At 42.1% G+C, this 18,798-nt stretch overlaps 1 protein-coding gene across 1 annotated transcript in view; it reads right to left on the bottom strand.

Annotated features, from left to right (window-relative positions):
- Positions 1-18,798, bottom strand: part of lrp1bb (low density lipoprotein receptor-related protein 1Bb) — a gene marked incomplete at both ends in the record, with an annotated part of 417,763 nt that overhangs the window by 1,846 nt on the left and 397,119 nt on the right. The window contains 15 exons of the mRNA XM_084179294.1: positions 247-397; positions 636-726; positions 2,475-2,551; positions 3,547-3,660; positions 5,136-5,240; positions 5,543-5,717; positions 6,543-6,704; positions 8,597-8,761; positions 9,115-9,240; positions 10,357-10,530; positions 10,853-10,969; positions 11,703-11,809; positions 13,730-13,953; positions 14,725-14,966; positions 15,842-15,961. Of these exons, the coding sequence (XP_084035420.1) occupies positions 247-397; positions 636-726; positions 2,475-2,551; positions 3,547-3,660; positions 5,136-5,240; positions 5,543-5,717; positions 6,543-6,704; positions 8,597-8,761; positions 9,115-9,240; positions 10,357-10,530; positions 10,853-10,969; positions 11,703-11,809; positions 13,730-13,953; positions 14,725-14,966; positions 15,842-15,961 (2,150 nt within the window). The remainder of the gene's footprint in view (positions 1-246; positions 398-635; positions 727-2,474; positions 2,552-3,546; positions 3,661-5,135; positions 5,241-5,542; positions 5,718-6,542; positions 6,705-8,596; positions 8,762-9,114; positions 9,241-10,356; positions 10,531-10,852; positions 10,970-11,702; positions 11,810-13,729; positions 13,954-14,724; positions 14,967-15,841; positions 15,962-18,798) is intronic.

Genomic DNA, 18,798 nt, shown 5'->3' with positions numbered 1-18,798 from the left:
ATCACACTACTGATTACATGACTAGGATGGATGATGGTTGCATACTGATGTATTAACAGGTGAGACTACAATGTTATGTCTCTGTAAATTATATTATCCCAAATAAATATTGAAACATCAATAACAGTTTTCCTCAACAATACACACTTACAATATTCTACCAATCTGTGTGTTTTTGCATTTACACGACATGTTATTACGCACAAAACAAATGGCTGATTTTGTACATAGTCTGCCAATACAAACCTTATGAGGGTCCAGTGTAAAGTTTGGTCGCAGAAGACTGCCAGCATCTGCATGGTTGTCGTGGTCGACCTCATACATGTTGTAGGAAGGGTTTCCTATCTCCACGTTTATCCCTCCATTCGTCATGGGCTGCCTTGTCACCCGCTTCCCCCTGGGATAAGGAGGACAACCAGCACTCATTATCAAGAGATAATACATGGTATGTTTTACTGGAGATCACCAGCCACACCACAATTTAAATTGAAGTGAATACTTAATTGTCCCATATGGAAATATGTCTGGCAATAATACAGGCATTCCTGGCATACACATAAAACTACAAGACATACAACACATATCACAGGACATACCAGCCAGCATGGTTACTTATTAGGCTTAACCTATTGTACCTCTGCCTTCGTTTGCAGATGAAAACGCCCGCCACCACCGTTGTGATCAAGATCACCAGCAGGACCAGAGGCACGATGATGGCTATGCTCCCTGAAACACAGATAAGATAAAGGATGGAATTGCATTCCTGTTACTGTTATCACAAGCTATGTTTCCATTAACTTGTTCAGTGATTTTTTGTCGACATTTAGAAAGTTTGCATAGAAAATAGATGCCACAATTGCCTGTGACGGTGTGTTTCCATTTAACCATTGTCTCAATAAAAACAGCTGGACGTAATGACATCAAACATTAAAAAAAAAGTGTTTCCATTACCCATTAAGGCAAATTGCGCATTAATACATTGGCGACAGCCTGTATCCCCTTCCTGTTTGTCTCAGGTAGCTCGCCAAAGCCAGCATGGATAGAATGTAATAATTGACTAATATTTGCCATATTCTAATAATTTTCATGTGCCAACGTATCACCACGGTTCGTGCTATGATGAAACTTGTACTCCTGTAGATAATTGGATGGTGAAACTTCCATCCAGCCAACCAGAAAAGCAAAGCGAAGCAATTCAGGCATTATTGAAAGTACAGGAAAAGGAGGGCCGAGCACACCCCCATTCTCACCGACAGAGCTGTAGTGGAGCAGGTTGAGAGCTTCAAGTGCCTTGGCTTCCACATCACCAACAAACTATCATGGTCCAAACACACCAAGAAAGTCGTGAAGAGGGCACGACAACACCTATTCCCCCTCAGGAGACTGAAAAGACTTGGCATGGGTCCTCAGATCCTCAAAAAAATATACAGTTTCACCATTGAGAGCAAACTGACTGGTTGCATCAACGCCTGGTATGGCAACTGCTTGGCCTCTGACCGCAAGGCGATACAGAGGGTAGTGCGTACGGCCCAGTACATCACTGGGGCCAAGCTTCCTGCCATCCAGGACCTCTATACCAGGCGGTGTCAGAGGAAGGCCCTAAGAATTGACAAAGACTCCAGCCACTCTAGTCATAGCCTGTTCTCTCTGCTACCGCACAGCAAGCAGTACCGGAGCGCCAAGTCTAGGTCCAAAAGGCTTCTTAACAGCTTCTACCCCCAAGCCATAAGACTGCTGAACAGCTAATCAACTGGCTACCCGGACTATTTGAATTGACCCCCCCCTTTTTTAAACGCTGCTGCTACTCGCTGTTTATTATCTATGCATAGTGACTTTACCCATACCTACATGTACATATTACCTCGACTAACCTGCACCCCCGCACATTGACTCGGTACCGGTAGCCCCTGTAAATAGTCTTGTTATTGTTATTTTATTGTTACTTACGTTTTTTTACTTTAGTTATTTAGGAAATATTTTCTTAACTCTTATTTTTCTTGAGACTGCATTGTTGGTTAAGGGCTTGTAAGTAAGCATTTCACGGTAAGGTCTACACCTGTTGTATTCGGCGCATGTGACAAATAAAAATGTATTTGAAGTCATGACAATCCTTGTCCTGCAAAGAAACATACGTTTTATAGTTGAAAAAATTGATTTTGCAAGCATTAGGCATTTAGAATGAAATGTGGAGTGGAGCTTTATAGCAGAGATACTGTATATAAGACGAGATGGTCTCCGCCTAAAAATGGAAGTCGTTGTCCCAATGTTGGGAAGGCAGGCGGTCTGCTTATTGGTCTGCTTTTATTGGCGTATTCCCGCTTGGACAGATTGACGGGAGTGGACCCTCTCACTTCGCCTCTTGCTCTCTGTTTATAGTTAGGCCTACGTGTTGACAATCCACCTAACCATAACCAAAAGACTAACCAGAGGATGGCTATGTATGACACTGGGTGAGTGGTGACTCCTGAACTTACTTCCACTGGTGTTGTCCAATCTGCTGCTTTTGGGGGCGGGCCTTTCACACTGTGTCCCTGCCCAATTGGCTGAGCACCTAGAACAGACCAATCAGAGAGGAGAAAATCAACCATAGTCCTTAGCGCTCTCTACCTTAATCCCCACATAGGATGATCACTATGGGAGCAAAGGAGACACTAAACCATGGATTAAAATATTACAGATTTAGTCCAGTAGATTTGATATAAAGCACACAGAAGACATCTACATATAGTGAGGAGTAGATAACATACTGATTAACATGATGAATATTCAGCAAAAAACAGTAAGAAAACAAGGAGTCATCTGGTTTGCTGTTTGGATGGTATCCAATGGGAGTGATGACCCTAGTTAGAGGAGGTGATTTCCGATTGGACTTGATTGACGCTGATGTGTCTGTAAAGCATGAGTGATCTGACGGCTGCAACTGGATGGTGACGGAAGGTATGGAATTACACTAAGTTACATGCACTCCAAGAATCACAACACCAAACAATCAGGAATAAGAATGAGAATAGCATCTCACACATACAAACAATGAATCATTCCCCCATAGAAAGAATGTCACAGCATGGACAATCATTAATTTGAATGGGAAAAATATCAAATACAATGTTGTTAGGGAAAATACTAGGTAAGATCTGATGAACAGAAAATGGTTTGTAATCTAATCTAAAACATAACCATTGACATGCTTTGAATGTACTTATTTCATATCTAGATACTATGCAACTCCTCAAAGTTCCAGGTCCACATTTTCTTGTCTCCCAATTTGCATTGCAAAATGAGTCACCATACATGCAGGTCACAACAGGTCCCCTATAGTCACGTCACATCACAACATCACTTGAATGTTACTCGAAGGGCATGTCAGCTCGGGCTGAATGAGATGCGGATGGTTAGCAGTGAGTTAAAGAGGGAGTAGGTACTGTATTAGAGGGGGAAAAGTGTTATATTGACCATCACACTGACTGAAATGGAGCTGAATGACGAGAGGGCAGAGGGGGGAGGGTGAGACCTGGAACAGCCACAGGAAGTGAGGTAGGGACCTACTTGCAGCGTGGTTTGTTAAGGGCAGTGATAGTGCACATCCCCTCATTCTGACAGAAGTAATCACATGGGTTGGCCAGCTCATCACAACGTTGGTTCTTGAACCCTGACGTGCAGCTGTAAAACAGTGTAGTGGAGTGGTATTGATCAAAACAACCAGGGTAGGTATTGTATAGGCAAATGGAAACCCTTCAGCATGGCAACAAACAAAATACTTTAATAGATTTGTCCCTTGGTAAACTTTCATGTTTTTATAATTAATGCAAAAGCCTAAAGACAACCACATCCATTGAGGCAAAAAATAAGTTTTTAGTAGTTATGTATTCGCACTATGCTTATTTACAGAACATTTTAAAAGCAGATTATTTATGAACATGTTGATCTTGATAAACAGTCTGTGCCCAGTGAATTCATCAAAACAATTATTATGCCCACTTTATGTTTATATACACTGATTATATTTACTGGCGGAACACATTGATGAGTTTTGAAAATCCCTTAGACCTTTAAGACAGTTATCAGAAAATTACCATCTCAATGAGGATTTTTCTGCCTGTGGAGTTTCTCGGGTGGCTCGGATAAGATATTAATTTACTCTGTTATAGTTTAAGGTCAAACATTATGATTTCTTGACACAGACGTATCCATCATCTAACCTAATCTCTATGCCTCGCAGCCAATGAATAAACCACATTATCAAGATCTGTTAACCTCGTAGAAAACGAGATGGGATCATTTGCATAGAAATTGATTCTATCCCTTGAATCTTGCCAGTCATGGCCACAAATTTCATTTTAACTACAATGGACAATGGGGCAGTAAAAAAGATTGTTCGAGCAACAAGGTTTCCCTTTTCAGAGGGATTTCCAATCATCTCCGTGGGGAGGTCTTTAACATTGATTATAACGGAGCTGAAATTAATCTTTGTGGACCACCAGAACCGCAGAGCATTCTTTCTCCTGGATGATTCCCACAGGTCTCTGGAGCCAACCTATTGTCCTCTACCAGTCATTGCCATGGAGTTGCTGCCACTCATAACTTGTATAACACACTCCTTATCACTGAAGATCAAAATAGTGTATACGCTTTCTCCTGAAACCTACCACAGAGTGGAGACAATGACAAACGAACAGTGTGATACGTTCAGAACAGTAACGTTTCAGTAGTTTGAGTTAATGGTTACTTCCTGTAACTGTACCCCATACAGAGCTTCTTTTCTTCTACACTGCCCCAGATGGTTAGCTTTCTAAAGATCTATAGCCACATCAAAGCCCCTCATGTAGAGGCAGGTGTGACTCATCTTATTGAGCCATAACATCCTGTATCTTACTGTGACATGGCCTGCGCCCACTGGTGTCAAACTCTCTCTACTTAGGATCTTAGCCCTGTGTAATTTCTTTTTTTTTACTCCCCTATGCCACCACCACTTTCAAAAATCAATCATTAGAATAAAAGCCCAAGGAGATTTGGTTCCACTTTAGGCTGTTTGGCACAACTGAATGGCAATGAAGAATAAAGTAAGAAAAGAGAAGATAACTTTCCTAGGCTATTGTTATTCCAGGCTATTGCTAATAGCTAATTACTGTACTTACTGACAGAAGGGCAGGTTGGTGTCAGGGTCCAGGTGACAGGTACCTCCGTTGTAACAGTAGCCGTCACATAGCTGACAACTGGGTGCCATCCTGCCATTAGTACAGCTGAAGGAACAAATAGGAAAGCTGCTGTCACTGAGTTGTGTCCCACAATTTCTGTCATTCTTTCATTGTTTGTTTGAGAGTGCAAGAATACTGATTGATAACCTTGTGATTATGACCTATTTTCTGTGTCAACAGCCTTGAAAAATGTGAAGCTATGAAATGTTAATGCATTAGAACCATAGAAAATACTTTGGTAAAACATTACATGGAAGACTGTTCAACTACAGTACATCAAGCATTAGCTCTAAGGCGTTAACCCAACACAGAATATAAAGTAATGTTGTGAGATGCTAACAACTTACTTGCAGACCACATCTCCTGTGTCATCGTTGACGAGGCAAGGTGCTCCGTGGCACCTCAGGCACTTGTCCACCTCACACTTGTTGCCCTCGTATTTGGCCGGACACACACACTCTACATGGCCACTACTGGACAACGTACAGGCCTTGGAGTTCACACAGTAGTGATGGCAGATGTCTGTCAGAGGAGAGAAAGACCAGAAGAGAGAGAAAGAAAGAGCGAGAGAGCGAGAAAGAGAGAGCGAGATAGAGACCAAGTGACAGGAAAAGAGAGACAGAAAGAGAGAATAGACAGAAGGAGAGAAAGAGGTGCATTTCATATTGAGGAAATGGGAGCATAGTTTTAGTTGTTTTGATTACAATTTAACAGGCCTTTAATGAGAATTAATTATCCGCATCAAATGGCATCTTGTCCACAGATGAAAACGTATCACCCCTTGGGCAAGTTACAGTAGAAACGCAGTAATGGCGTCAGTTGAAATTGTTTTCCCCACAATTTATAATGACAAAGCCAACATAAGGGAAGGAAATATTTTATCAGTGAAGCACAGAAACCCCCAAAGGTTGTTTAGAGTGGCATTTACAATGACTCTCTCACCCACACATGGTATTTGTAGCTATGAAATGCCCTTTCTGGTATTTTTTTATATAATATTTTTCATTGTTTGATTTAGTATTTATCGTTGGAGCCTTAAATATGCAAAACTAAAAAGATATTTTTCTAGAGAGTGTGACTGAATATAAATGGTCAGCTATTGTTGTTTATTCTTGTTCTTTAGTGATCTTGGGAATGCTACAGGGTAGGTTGATACTGATTGTGTTAAGGTCAAATGTTTATGTGGAGTTTGTTGTTATTGCTGGTGGATTAAGGGAGGGTTGTGCTCCTCATAACAAATCAGTGGCTCTCCATGGGACTTGAAATATACATTTGGGCCACCCAAAAAATATATTTTGACCACAGGCACCCCCAAGAGTCCATATGTAATTGAATCCCTTTACTCACGGTACAGACAGCGGTCTCCAGTATACTCTGCCATGCAGCGGCACACCGGCTGGTTCCCTAGGCTGACATCACAGGTACCACCATTCAGACAGTAGTAATCACACACCCGCTTCTCACAGAACGGACCTGTAAACCCTACAGGGCACCGACATGTCGGCTTCCCTGGAGGGATGGAGGGAGGGAGGAGAGGAAAGGAGAGGAGAGGATTGAGAGTTTGGCTGACAATTCTGGGCATGTCCCATTTACATTGTTTATTACAAAGACACTATAACTCAAGTGTTTTTGAGGATGTGTGTGTTTGTTCCCAAAGTTGAGTATCAAGTATATGAAAAACCCAAGATAAAAGTTCCTTGATAACACAAGGTCCCTGGAAGTCAGAGAGAAATAACTGAAATATTTCCTTTAATTGATTACAGTGGGTGTCTCCAGTGAGACCTGTTTTCTTCCATCACTAAACTGGGGTACTTGAGGAAACACATTTGACAATAAGCTCTCCCAAGCTCTGCTTCCATCGCTCATTTTGAACAATACTCCCCAAGCCTGGGGATGTGTGCTCAACACAGCGAAACCTCTTACTTTATGAAACAACTCTGTCTTCTAGCATGGATGAACAGCACACAGAACAGTCAGTGACTGTATGCCCAGCAGCGGAACAAATAGGCCATCACTTTGTTTCACTCCTCTTCGACTGCATTGGACATAAATGAGGGTACCATTCATCATATAATACTGACTGGGCTGGTGAACCAAACAAGATTGAGAAACCAAATGAGAAACCCTGCCTCCAAATCTCCAACTAATTTAAAATCCCACTGTGATACTAACTTCTCTTCAATCAAATATTATCTTTGTCTCTTAAAAACAGAATGTTATTACATATCACTGACACAAATATCAGGCATCTGTCTAGCTCATTAACCAAATGCTGCTGTCATAATACAAAGGCAGCCAGCTTGAACTCAATTGACTGAGGACACCAACATGTTCAACATATTATTCCCAAACTATCAAATACCTGGTCTTCATTCCCCCGGGCAAGAGTCTTAGATATTGTGAATAAAATGGCCAGGGAGTGTAGCAAGTTAAAGTATTTTATGATAGATTACACATTTATTACGAGAGGAGATAGAGAAAATCTGTTTTAAGGGCAAACATTTCACTTCCCAGACTAAACGATTCAAATCAAAAGTTGTAGACCAGTCTCTAAATACTTTATCTATCCCCAGTAATGACTGGAGCATTAAAACTACTCCGACTGTTCAATTACAGTTTTTATGTATGTGTTAGCATTCAACACTCAGCTACTATATTTAGCACACTCTCTAAAATGGACTTTCATCATTTTCAAGGTTTACAAATCCATGAAGCGATTTCACATTTTCACGAATCTTCAAAACAAAAATGTTTTATTTGAGTAACAGTCAGGAAAACCACAGCAATCCAAATGCATCTATCGCTAGGGGTAATTGCTCGTGAGACCACACAGCATCAGTTCTAAGAGACTGATGTTGTGAATAATTGCCCTCTTGCATGCATTATGTAATCGGTTGACTGGTTTTTAGCACGGCGACGTGAAGTAAAACTGAAGTGCTCTGCACTATTCTAGTTTATCCATATTAGTCAGGATAAGTGGCAAACTAACAATTTGAGACAAATTGTCAAATGTGTGTGTAGAATGTACATGTAACAAAAAAAGAAAAAGCTGTAAAAACAAAGTTTAGTTTTGTCCTCCGAAGAGCGGGAATAATGGGCCAATAATAATAATAATAATAATAATAATAAGACATGATCGGTTCCGTTATTAACATGTCGTCTCTATTATGCTTCATGCTTATTCTACCTATATCAATCAATCAATGTTGTAAGACCGTTGTAGCACATGCGCCTTTAGATATACTGACCACTCCCAACAACCCAGAGAGTCCTTACAACTTAACTACTTATGAGTAAAGACAGCTGAGCACATAATGCCTTATGTCAATCACCCTCTGATCAATCCATCCATCCATCCATTTATCTACCGATCAATATATGGATTTTAACAGCAGACTCACCCAGGGGTGAGCCCATGCAGGTGCCTCCGTTGAGGCAGTAGTCGGTGCAGTGGTTGACCTCACAGCGTTCTCCAGAGAAGTCAGGCCAGCAGTAGCAGCGCCAGTCGCCCTTCTCATTGGCCAGGCAGCGCCCGCCGTTCTCACACGGTGGCCGGCACAGCTCGCCTACAACACAACAATAATGCACAGCATGTTCATTATGCTGAACTAGTGGACAGGTTTTCTGAAGTACCTTCTAAACTATGAATCATCATCAGTGTCATTTAGCTGGGCCAGGAGAAAGAGCATGATACTGTACAAGCATGTAATCTTATGTTATCATTTCAAAACATGCACCTCCACTTTCAAGTCTTATTTTGAAGTACACAAAATCCTGAGCGATTCAGAAAGATTTTACTTCATTAATTTGCATTGGCCAAGTGCCACCTCAGCTGGATTGCCTACTGTAGCAGTTTTAGAGGTGACATTACGTTGGCAGGCAGTAAGTGAAGTTTAGGCAGCGGTCTTGAAGAGCTTACCTGAGATGTTGACATCACTGCAGGAGCCGTTGACCAGTACCTTCCCTTCTGGACAGGTGCAGGTGGCACCCTTTGGGTTCAGTAGACACATGAAGTCACAGTTCATTCTCAGGCATGGGTTCACCGCTGAAAGACAAGAGGCAAACGCCAAGAGGATTCATTATTCCAGCCAAAGCTTCAATACAGCCATCAACAAACAAAACACATTCATGCCTTTATTATTATTCTTCAATTAAACATTTTTTTATTTATTATTTGAGGCAAAACATGTTATTCTTTGACAACATAGAGAGGGAAGAGGCTAAACCTTATGATTTATTTCATACTATTCACAAATGTATTGCTATTCAGAATCAACAAGAGACATGATCCACATTCCACTCAATGCCTTGTCCTAGAGGATTACCATGCCCTGTTAGTGAACACTACTTCAATATGCACAACATCAGCAGCATGCTGCCATTTTGCTCCAATAAGTCAATTGAAGTGTTGGGTTTTCAACGAAAAAGAACAAAAATAGTTCTCGAATTACACAGATGTGTTGTGTTCGGGGTTATAGGGATCATTGTGGATCAAAGCTAGCGAAAGAAGAGGGTGTCAGTGTGTTTTGCTGAAGACATCAAACCAACACTCAGGGTCTTTCTGTTCTGCTAGATGTGCAGTAACTTTTGCTGCCCAAAGAGTAGGCTACATGGCTGGACTAATGAGTCTTTGGAGAACGGTACAGCTGCCCTTTACTGAAGAAGATATGTCCGACGCTCCATAAATACTAACAATACACAGATAATAAATAGCAACCGAGTAGAGGCTAAGAATGTGAAATATATTGGTCCTATCATGGGAAATGAGATGACTCGCTCATGTCCCACACTTGAGAAAATGAAAAACTAGCTCAAGAAGACTATAAGCTCTTCCATTCAGGAGTTAGACCCACATAACCAGCTAGAATATCAATGCTACATTGGTGCATTGTCGTCTTGTTTGTTACTGTAATATCATGGTGCATTGTCGTCTTGTTTGTTACTGTAATATCATGGTGCATTGTCGTCTTGTTTGTTACTGTAATATCATGTTAGTTGCCCTTGTTATGCTTGCATTTACACTAGAATGCCGTTCAGCTGGTACTTTCAATATCCACATTACACAACCCTGATCATTTCCATGTATTACCCTTGACCCTCATTAACACTTGTATTCATTAAAATACCCACTGAAACAAAGCAGTAGATTTTTTTTATTTACCATCTTGCTGCTTGTATCGGTGGGAGATCATGACATTGGTCGTTTTCTCGAGACCCAAGTGGAGAAACTCTACAGGCTGTTTGCCATACTTGTGAACTTTGAAGACCTCGTGTTTTAACCCAGTCCCGTAGATGTAGTCTTCAAATATGTCAATCCTGTATGGCTGGGATATTCCTGGAAACACAGCAGTGGAAACAGAATAAAGGTAGGGTGGAAAGAAGCATATGACCATGAACACTGTTGTAGTTTTAATGAGGGTTTGTAAATCCCAGGACAGTAGTAGTAGCTAGTAGGAAACCTCATCTGTGTGGTTAGATAGTAGTACTATACTACACTGGTTAACAGCTTGCTATAGCCACACATGCATGCACGCACACACACTATTATTGTAGCAATCTGTTGATCAAATGTAGAGGAAATTAAACAAATGATCACATCAGTAGCTAGTATGTGCTTCGATAGTCAATCTTTGTTTTGTTCTCAGTGGTGGTGTTACCGTGTCTGTCCCTGATTGCCACCAGAGGGTCCGACCCATCCAATCTCACACTGCCTATCTCGGAGAGCTCAGGATCAGCCCAATACAAACGTTGGTTAAAGTAATCGATGGCCAGACCTGGGGAGGATGAGAGGAAGATATTTATTTTCCTTATGAATTGTGTAAAGATCAATATGGACGCCTTCATTCCGACAGCCCTCAGGTTCTAAACAGCGTTAGGCTGTGGATAGACTGCATAAACAGACAGTTATTTTATTTATCTCCTTTAGATATCTCACTTTCTATGCAGTCAAGAGTCATTAACGTTGAATCATACTACAGGACATATACAGTATATTTGTATTTTCTTTTGATGACAGACATTTTAAGTTATGTCCTACATTTCCCTTTTTATAAAATGTTTTTCTATCATGTGTTTGACTGGATAAATGACTCAAGTTGTCATGGCGATTAAATGGGTGTGTGTTTTTCCACAAATTATAAATTCCCCCTACCTTGGCAGACAGTGCATGTGTCCCTTGCATTAAAGGAGGCCAAACCATATTTTAAAAAGTAGATCAGCACTAAGTGTCTCCCCCAGGACCATCACAGCAGGTTTGGTGTGTCAGACACATTCATTTACTTTTTTCCATGGCCTTATTTTCAAACATATCTATCCTCTAGTCTACAACTAGCCTGGTCCCAGATCGGTTTGTACTGTCTTGCCAACTCCTATGGTTGTTCTCATTGCCAAGACTGCACAAACAGATCATCTGGGACCAGGCTAGTCTACAACATCACATCTCAATGAAAATATAAAAATGGACTTGGAAAATACAAGCAGATTAATATGATAGTGTACTGTAGATACCTGTTGGTCTCCTGAGGTTCTTCTCCAAGAGGATCCTACGCATGGACCCATCCATAGCCGACTCCTCAATATGAGAATGATCACCTATTACTGTCCAATACATCATCCTGTAGAAGATGCAAAGATAAGCATTTCCTGCTAGGTGTCCATAACATCTGTGGCCTCATTTATCAACCAGCGTACATTTCTTACTAAATTCTGGCATACGTGGAGTTAAGGATTTGTGTGCGGCACAAATGATTGGGATTTATCAACTCTGTCGCACGCAACATATACATATTTCATTGATAAATCAGAGCCATATTAAATTTGTGCGGCCATGAACGAGTGTTAAAACCCTGCCTGGAAAATGCCCTCCATTCACCTTTTATGGTAACAAAAATGCCCTCCCTCATTTGCTGTAAGATTTGGAGATGTTGGAACTGGGCCATGATAATTCCTAAAAGAAAGTGCAATTATCACATTTCTGTAGAGGTTTGGGCAGAATGCTGCAGTGACTTTTCCAAACTTAAAATACATGCTGCCTAGCGAGTGCCAAACACTAGCTGCACATTCTGGAAGATTGATTGTCCTTTTGAACAATTTAAGAGTAAACGCTACAGCCCACACTTCTATGCAAAAGAGAAATTGTTGTTCAATATTTGGTTTATCAATACATTATTGTGTTTCTATCTCCTGCCTTGGGATAGGCTCTGAGATTAAATAGGTTAGGGTATGATGTCGCACTCCTAATACCGCACAGCAATACTGTTGCCTACCCATCCTGTCAAGGCTACCGGTCTATTTACTTTCGAGCCAAAAGGTCTATTTACTTTCGAGCATGCTTAGCAATTGAATGAGCGATTGATAAATGGTGGCCTACGATTTGTTGTGTAGTGTGAATAATTTAAACCAGTTATGTAAGAAAAGGAGAGATGTCCTGCAATATGATTATGATTTAGGCCTATTTAATAAAAAAGTTAAATAAACATATTAGACAACATGCTGCTATGCAATCTCCTTACCAATGGCAAATGCATTGGTTTTATCATTAGGCCTATGATTTTTTATTTATTAGCCTACCATTATTATAATTCCTGTGCATCAAACACCTTCCATTTCCCCCAAACGAACAATAAGCCTATTTGCTTGCAATACAGTTGATCAAAAAAAAAAAAAAAAAAAAAAAATCAACCTTTTAGAAGTTGTGCGCACGCATGGTCAGAGTTGGGGAAGCTACTCTGAAAATATAACCAAGCTACCAATTACTTCACACTGGAAGCAACCCTTAAGAAAAACATAGTTTACTTAACTAAAGTTACTTTTTTTTTTAAGTATCTCACTACATCCAAACTACTACGTGAAAAAATATATCTAAATCTGAAATGTCAGACTACAAATTGCAAGAACAGATCACTCTGGAGTCAAGTGTTAACAGAATGTGTAATATAGCCTATTTTTTACAAGTGAGAATTAGGTGGGTCTGCTGCTGGAAAAATTATTATTATTATTTTATTTTTGCAAAAATAAATAGTGTGTAGGCTTAGTTCAAGTAGTTAGCTACACCGCTACATGGCAAAAAAAAATAACTTTTGATAACACTACATAAAATGTAGTTAAATTACTAGTTGCACTACATGTAGTTCACTACCCCAACACTGAGCATGGTTTGAGATTTGCGTGGAGACATGCACACTTTCCCATCAAGCTAAAAATGTATAAATACCAACCTTTGCGGGAAAACTGGCACATGCAAGGTTGAGTCTTTCTTGTGCAAAAACATCTTTAATAATGAGACCCCTGGTCTTCATGGATAACAGGGGATTAAACAAATCCCTGTCTATACTTAGAGAATCCCTAGAATCTCTGTCTATACTTATATCTTAAACTCAGTAAGAAAACAAATATTGGATACAATCTTGGATGAATATTTAAAAATTGCACAGCTGTCTTTCTCCGGGAGACTGGCAAAATAACGACAAAACAAAATGGTATAAAGTGAAAACATAATGATGAAATTTGACATGGTCTGAAAAGAATGCTCTTACCCTCGGGCTGGGTTGACAGCAATGGCGTACGGCTCTCCTGCAATGTCAGTTATCAGACGGGTGCAATTTGGCCCTCTGAGCTGGCCCACGTTTATAGAGTATCTGAGCTTAGTCCAGTGGGCTGTGTAATAGCTGAACCAGTGCATCCGAGAGTGGTCTGTCCAATAGATATTTCCTGTAATCCAGTCAGCAGACACATCTCTCGGTCTACGGAAGTCTGAACACTGCAAGGAAAATGAGAGCTTATAAACATGACATCGTGAACATGACGAAGACTTCCAAGGTATTTGTATTACACATGGCAAATAAACTTGAAACTTTTAACATTCAGATGTGAAGAATTTTCTTCTATCAAACCTGATAAAAGGTCTGTTTAATGCAATACTTGATGCTAGTAAAGGTTTAGTAGCCTATGCTAAATGTGTAAGAAGTCTTACGTGTGATCCCATAATACTTTATGCAATGTTTCCAACGTGACAACGGCTCAAACTTTAGATCAATGTACATCATGGTCTTAGAATAAGAGTATCTACAAATGACATTGAAAGATGTGTAATTATCTTAAAACATTGTGCTAGCTTTCTCTCCGACTGTCAGCAGGCAAGACATTCATTACGTCCGAGACATTCATTACTTTAGGTCAAACAATAACTGGAAAAAGCGTGGCACCTTGCTAATGTTCTGTTCTCTCGCTCACAGACATTAATAAGATATGTGACTATATGAGTTATACATTTAATCTTCAAACGCTCACTGCTGTATTCAAGCTCTCATTGCTATAATCATTCTATAATTCATTGTCCTCAAATGCAACAACAATGTAGCTTCAATGGCTTTAGAAAAGAAAGAAACATGCATATATTGTAATAGGGCTACTTAATAATGTAGATACCCTGTTGATATTAGCATATGGATATTAAATGTACAAATCATACATTCAATTATACATTGAAAAGTAAAGTACACTTTCCAACCACACCTTTGGAGATACTTACTATGTTTCCGACATGAGTTTTACTTTGACTCTTGTCTAGGATTTCTTTGTAAAAAAGCCCACCAGGGTTAAACTGTGTAGCCCAGATAAACTTTTGTTGGTGTAACAGAGCATCCATCCCAATAATGCGGGCATTGTCCTCGATGCGAGTGAGGAATTTGTGTCCATGGCTCTGGTTAAATGGATACACAAAACTTCGGATTTCAGTGTCATTAGCTATGTAGAGCACTCGATCTTCTGGTCCTGCCCGTTGTTGAGTTATTAATATGCAAAAAAAATGAAAAGTGGCTCAATTCCATTTGGGGTTTTAAACAACAATTTGACAGCATAATTTCATTTACAGAAGCAAAGTATTCTCTAATGTATGTAATCAAGTCATCATTTATAAACATTCTGGGGTAGTTTCCTGGACACAGATTAAGCCTAGTCCTGGACTAAAAGGCAAGTCCAATAGAGAATCTCCATTGAAAGTGCTTTTTATTCCAGAACTAGGCTTAATCTGTGTCCAGGAAACCACCCTATATCACGTTCCTTTATGATCAGGATAATAATAATACATAATCACATAGCAACAAGACCAGTCATTTATTATTACTACTACCCACGGTGCCAATCAGTAGGAATTGTGGGATAGATTAATATGTATCACAGTGAGGTATACACCCGTAATATATAATCCTTATTGGTCACATCAGAAACAGATGCAGACTCAAGTATTATACTCTTTAAAATGGTTAAATGGCTGGTTTTGTATACATTCAGTGTTACTTATACAATCCTGTCATCTTAATGTAAAGTTAATCTGATGACTATGACAGTATATTTACAAGAGTGCTAAGGATACAGTACAGTCTATGAGTACAGTGTTATCTTAATAGCTATTGAATAAAACTCTTCAATTCAAATAAAGGGTATACAATATTCAAGAAAAAGTTGCAGTTTATAGAAATACATACTATACTTAGTTTATACTAAAGTTTTAATTCATTTAGCAAAACATGACATATCTATTGAAACTACAACAGTTAACAATCGTAGTTCAAGATACACAGCAAGGTCTTTGATAGTTCAATGTACTTCAGTTAGCACATACAGTACAGTAATAAAATGGTCCATACCTTTTACTATACAGTTTCCATTGATTTCCTTAAAATTCCTGTCACAAGTACACTTGAAGGATCCTTTAGTGTTTGTACAATAGTGAGCACACATGTCAAACCCAAGACACTCATTGATTTCTGAGGAGAAAAGAAAAAAAAAGAAATCAGTCAGTTACTAAGCTGCCATACCTCTCAAATAAAAATGGAAACAAGCATTTCAGTTCATGTTGACATCGTACCAACCTATCGGATGTGAGGATATCTATTGTATAGTCTAATTGGGTAAAAACAATATATACTGAACAAAAATATAAACGCAACATGCAACAATTTCAAAGACTTCCAGTTCAGATACGGGAATAAGTCAATTTAAATAAATAAATTAGGCCCTAATTTATGGATTTCACATGACTGGGAATACAGATATGCATCTGTTGGTCACATATACCTTTAAAAAAGGTAGGGGGGTGGATCAGAAAACGAGTCAGTATCTGGTGTGACCACCATGCCTCATGCCCATACCATAACCCCACCATGAAACACTCTGTTCACAACGTTGACATCAGCAAACCGCTCGACAACACGATGTCATACACTTGGTCTGCAGTTGTGAGGCCGGTTGGACGTACTGCCCAATTATTTAAAATGACGTTGGAGGTGGCTTATGGTAGAGAAATTAACATTCAATTATCTGGCAACAGCTCTGATGGACATTCCTGCAGTCAGCTACTATAAGCACGTACTCTGAGAGCTATTGATGGAATCTGGGCGTCTTGAAGAAAAACTAGAAAGCCATGTTATGTACAGTTGAAGTCGGAAGTTTACATACACCTTAGCCAAATACATTTAAACTCAGTTTTTCACAATTCCTGACATTTAATCCTAGTAACAAAATCCCTGTCTTAGGTCAGTTAGGATCACCACTATTTTTAGAATGTGAAATATTTGAATAATAGTAGAGAGAATGATTTATTTCAGCTTTTATTTCTTTCATTACATTCCCAGTGGGTCAGAATGTCACGAACGTCGTATGAAGGAGTGGACCAAAGCGCAGCGTTAGTTGCGAACATACTTGCTTTATTTAATTAAAGCATACACACGAAATAACAAAACAATAAACGACTCGTGAAGTCCTCAGTGACAATGACCGAACACGGAACAAAAACCCACAACACCCAAGGGAAAACATACAGTTTAAATATGGCTCCCAATCAGAGACAACCCACAACAGCTGACACTCGTTGCCTCTGATTGGGAGCCACTCTGGCCAACATAGACATAGAACAACTAGACACTCAAAACACAGCACATAAACACACGGAATCTACACACCCTGGCTCAACATATAAAGTCCCCAGAGCCAGAGTGTGACAGTACCCCCCCCCAAAGGCGCGGACTGCGACCGCGCCTCAACAAAACCCAAACAGGGGAGGGCTGGGTGGGCATTCCTCCTCGGAGGCGGCTCCGGCTCCGGGCTTGACCACCACCCTTCCATAATTCCCCCGTAGCGCCCCTGGTCCGGTCTGACCCCGCTGGCTGGATCTGGACTGGACATCGACGGAGCGGATTGCTTACGCTCCGTTGTGGAGCAGCTGACCGGTACCTGATCAGGCACCGGACTGACGACGCGCACCCCTGGCTTGGCGCGTGAGGCAGGAACGGACCGGACCTGGCTGACGATGCGCCCCCCTGGCTTGGTGCGTGGAGCAGCAACGGACCGGACCGGGCTGACGATACGCACCCCTGGCTTGGTGCGTGGAGCCGGAACGGGCCTCACCGGACTGACGACTCGCACCCTTGGCTTGGTGCGTGGAGCAGCGACGGGCCGGACCTGGCTGACGACTCGCACCCCGGGCTTGGTGCGAGTAGCAGGAACGGGCTGAACCAGGCTGACGACTCGCACCCCTGACTTGGTGCGAGTGGCAGGAACGGGCTGGACCAGGCTGACGACTCGCACCCCTGGCTTGGTGCGAGTTGCAGGAACGGGCTGAACCAGGCTGACGACTCGCACCCCTGGCTTGGTGCGAGTGGCAGGAACGGGCTGGACCAGGCTGACGACGCACACCGTAGGCTTGGTGCGTGGAGCAGGAACAGGCCGGGCTGGGCTGGCGACGCACACCGTAGGCTTGGTGCGTGGAGCAGGGACAGGCCGGACAGGGCTGGCGACGCACACCGCAGGCTTGGTGCGTGGAGCAGGAACAGGCCGGGCTGGGCTGGCGACGCACACCGTAGGCTTGGTGCGTGGAGCAGGGACAGGCCGGGCTGGCGACGCACACCGTAGGCTTGGTGCGTGGAGCAGCGACGGGCCGGACCTGGCTGACGACTCGCACCCCGGGCTTGGTGCGAGTAGCAGGAACGGGCCGAACCAGGCTGACGACTCGCACCCCTGACTTGGTGCGAGTGGCAGGAACGGGCTGGACCAGGCTGACGACTCGCACCCCTGGCTTGGTGCGAGTGGCAGGAACGGGCTGAACCAGGCTGACGACTCGCACCCCTGGCTTGGTGCGAGTGGCAGGAACGGGCCGGACCAGGCTGACGACGCACACCGTAGGCTTGGTGCGTTGAGCAGGGACAGGCCGGGCTGGGCTGTCGACGCACACCGTAGGCTTGGTGCGTGGAGCAGGGACAGGCCGGACAGGGCTGGCGACGCACACCGCAGGCTTGGTGCGCGGCGCAGGAACAGGCTGGGCTGGGCTGGCGACGCACACCGTAGGCTTGGTGCGTGGAGCAGGGACAGGCCGGACAGGGCTGGCGACGCACACCGTAGGCTTGGCGCGTGGAGCAGGAACAGGCCGGACCGTACTGGGAACACACACCACTGGCCTTAAACGGGGATCAGGAACGGGCCGGACCGGACTGGTAATACACCTCAGTACCTCTCGCCGTGCCTCTACAACTTCCTTCCCTCCTCTCGCCAATGGCTCCCGTAACCCGGTGGCCTTCTCTCCTCGTCTCCCATTTCGCCCTGTGGCAGC

This window comes from Coregonus lavaretus (genome assembly GCF_964263955.1).
Source record: "Coregonus lavaretus genome assembly, chromosome: 16".
In the NCBI taxonomy this organism is placed as follows: Eukaryota; Metazoa; Chordata; class Actinopteri; order Salmoniformes; family Salmonidae; genus Coregonus; species Coregonus lavaretus.
The sequence above is the reverse complement of the archived record's forward strand: the minus strand, read 5'-3'. Positions and strand labels throughout refer to the sequence as shown.